Below are 3,179 nucleotides of genomic sequence, written 5' to 3'. Positions count from 1 at the left end.
GTGTGTGTGGTTGGGGGGGTCATACTGACAATTCAAAAAGCCTCAAAAATTGACAAAAAAGTGCATTGAAAAATATACACTTGACATTACAAGGTTAAGAAAAAGCTTTAAGCTTAAACTATTTTCCTTAAAAATATTGTGTGCATTTACACATAACAGAAAATCTCCCAAATATCCCTTTGGTGTTTGTCTATTTTTTTTTTCTTTTTGATCTTCTTCATTCGCCCAAGAACCACTTTTTCCACACAAAACAGCCAGAGGCAGATCACTCACACAACATCTAACAAACGAAAGCATTGACTTGCCATCGGTGTGGTCTCAGAAGCCTTCTTTTCCTCTTTGAAGTTGGAAAAATTCCCACCAGAAGTCACTTGTTAGCTGAACAAAGATCCCAAACAGGTTTAAATGAAGGCTGTATGGGCACAAACACACATGGGGATGGGGACCTACATGAAGGTTTATGGCTCTTAGACCCCCTCCCAGATAAACAAGAATGGCTTGAGCTGTTTGTTGTGGGGATGGTATAACACACAAACCGTTGGAAATGCACTTGAGGGAGGGGTGGACGGGGTGGAGTAGGGGCAGAAGCAGACAAGAAAAAAAAGGGGGGGGGCGGGGGCTAATAAAGCTTATGCCACATTTGCAAGCATGATCATTCTAAATAATAGCCTCCCTTGTACTTTGGGCTGAGGTTTGGTGTGGAGGGTGGTCATGGGACTGCCCAGTGTGATAGCAATGCACTAATCTTCTCTGCATGGTCCATTCGCATGTGTTCACACCATTGTTTCCACATTCTAAACAGGGACTGTAATGTTACCCAAGGGAATTGTATATTTGGGGCGTAGAAACCCTCCATTAATTTCTACTCTCATTTAAAGTCAGGGTACCCTTGCAGGTTTGCTGTCTGCAGTCAGCTGGGGAGCATATATGGATGACAATTTGGCTTGTAATTGCACACAGCTGTAAACGCAGGGACTCCACATGGAGACAGGATGCCTACAACAAAATGCGCGTGAGCCTGGGAAAACAAAAATCAAGGCTTTCCTCACCACTATCGTTTTTCCCCCTCTCAAACTAATCGGTGCTGTAATTTATTACCCGGTGAACACGTGGGAATAGTATTTCAGCGCCACAAGATAAACAAGTACTCGATTTCACGCATATCTCGCGATAGGGGACGCTCCCTCTGTGCTCGCCTATTGTGAGAGTTTTCCAATTCTCGCGTGAATTCGGAAGTTTCCCACGCCTGTTGTTGTGGCGTCTGCCCTTTTCGCTCACTCTCTCTCTTTCAGTGAGTGTGTGTGTGCGCGTGTGTGAGAGAGAGAGAGAGTGTGTATGTGTTGCTGTTACCCGCCGCCTCCCCTTTTTTTCTCTCCGTCTTACTCACCCACCCCCTTTTCTCTCCGTCTCCCTCGTCCCTACACCTCCAGTCCTGCTCCTGTTGTCTCGGCGGATTGTTGGGCTGTGGGAGAGAAGGGGATATCGCGAGTATTGGAGTTTTGGTGAGAGTTTGTGGAAGATGGCGCCTGTTGTGACAGGGTGAGTCTGAGATTCGGGGCGGTGGGGAGCGGAGTTGATAAGAATATAACTTATTGCCATGAAATAGCTCACTTTTAACCCACGCGTTGTATCATCGAGCACACTGCACGTCCTCTGGCCGATGGTTTGGTAGCCAGAAGCCGTTTCTTTGTGTCAGTGTCTTTGCGTGCGAGTGTTTTTCCCCCTCTTTGACCAGTTACTTGCTTGAGCTGACTGTTGCTGCAGTGTTTTGTGAGCTAGCCCCTCTGCTAAGCGATACTTCACCCCCGGTGGTCCTTTTCTCCCAGACAACGGCGAACTGTTAGCTGCCAGGCTAAACAGCTAGACATGTTTGCGGGAGTAATTTGACGTCGATATCGCCGTTTCGTTTGAACCCCACCGACTGGGCTCACGCTGAGAGCTCTCGTTTTAATTCCTCGCCCTGTATTTGTTTTCGAAACGTGCTCAACATCCAGCTAGCCGGGGCAGCACGCTTACGAATCGGGACTCACGACTTAATGCGGCTAGCTGTCCGATAGTGGACGCTAGCTAGCGGTGTCTGACTGAAACACGTTGCGGTTTTTGTGGCCAAACTGTCCGTTTAGCATCGTTTTTTAAAACACTGTTGGCGCCGTGGTTTTCGCTTAATACGGCGTGTTAGCCGTCAATATTGAAGCTACCCCCCCACACATGCATATACACACAGTGTATAGCATGTACTTTTATGACTTCAGCTCTCTCCAAGAAGTGTAGCACTGTTGTATTTACTACATAAACTGCGACGTGGCTCTTATGAAAACCTAGTTCTCAAATGTGGAGTGCATCTAAGGACAAAATGCACAGCTCACGGCCATGTGTTTTTTAACCCCATCGTCGCTGAAAAAAAAATGTCCATTTTTCTCCAGTTAACCCGAGTGATCCGTCTCGTTTGTCTTATTTATCATATCTGTGTGACAGCTGCGACTTTTTGCTAATCTGCACCGACATCCCTAAATATTAGACGCCCATCTTCGTAAAGTCATAAAGCATTGTGTGTAACAGTCAAATCTAATGTTTTGTATTTCCACCTTGAAATTTGTGACTGGGTATAGTTGGCGAGGATTGAATAATTGCAGCATCTCCATACTTTTAATAGGAAATGTGACTTGCTTAACATTTTCAAACATCCATTGATCTGAATGTCGCTGCTTGTTTTGTCATCACTCATCAGTACTGTGTGACCGTGTTAATTCAATGTAAATGGGCTGTAGACCAGGTGGTGCTGTGTATAACTGAGCCGATTGGCTTTTCTACTCTGGTCAGGCTTTAGAATAAATCCTGATTAAAATTATTTGGCTTCACATTAGCTAGACACAACCTTTTTTGTGGGTCTGGTTGGCTGCTGCACTGTGCAGGCAGTAATCCCCACAGACTAGGCACAGTGGGTGACAGACATGGTGCAGGGCTTGCTGGAGGTGTGTGTGTGGTGGGGGGGTGGTGCTGCTGCTGTGTATGTTCATTTGGGGTTTTCCAGCAGAAGTGAACTGATTTTAGTTGGGGCGGGGGCAGAGGGAGGGAGCACGCAAGAGGGCAGGCGGGTCAGGTCTGGGTGGCTGGCCACCTGTCCAGATGATAGCTCCAGATTCGTGTGTGTTTTTCTGCTAGTGGGAGGGGAGGGAGTC

The 3,179-nt window shown here is 46.8% G+C and overlaps 1 protein-coding gene across 1 annotated transcript in view; it reads left to right on the top strand.

The window, feature by feature from the left end:
- Positions 1-1,329: 1,329 nt before the first annotated feature.
- Positions 1,330-3,179, top strand: part of rbpjb (recombination signal binding protein for immunoglobulin kappa J region b) — a 50,209-nt gene continuing 48,359 nt past the window's right edge. The window contains exon 1 of the mRNA XM_005744922.1: positions 1,330-1,539. Coding sequence (XP_005744979.1) covers positions 1,520-1,539 — 20 coding nt within the window. The 5' untranslated portion in view covers positions 1,330-1,519. The remainder of the gene's footprint in view (positions 1,540-3,179) is intronic.

Source organism: Pundamilia nyererei, unplaced genomic scaffold (assembly GCF_000239375.1).
Source record: "Pundamilia nyererei isolate P.nyererei 1_Seehausen unplaced genomic scaffold, PunNye1.0 scaffold00151, whole genome shotgun sequence".
Classification (NCBI taxonomy): domain Eukaryota; kingdom Metazoa; phylum Chordata; class Actinopteri; order Cichliformes; family Cichlidae; genus Pundamilia; species Pundamilia nyererei.
The sequence above is the reverse complement of the archived record's forward strand: the minus strand, read 5'-3'. Positions and strand labels throughout refer to the sequence as shown.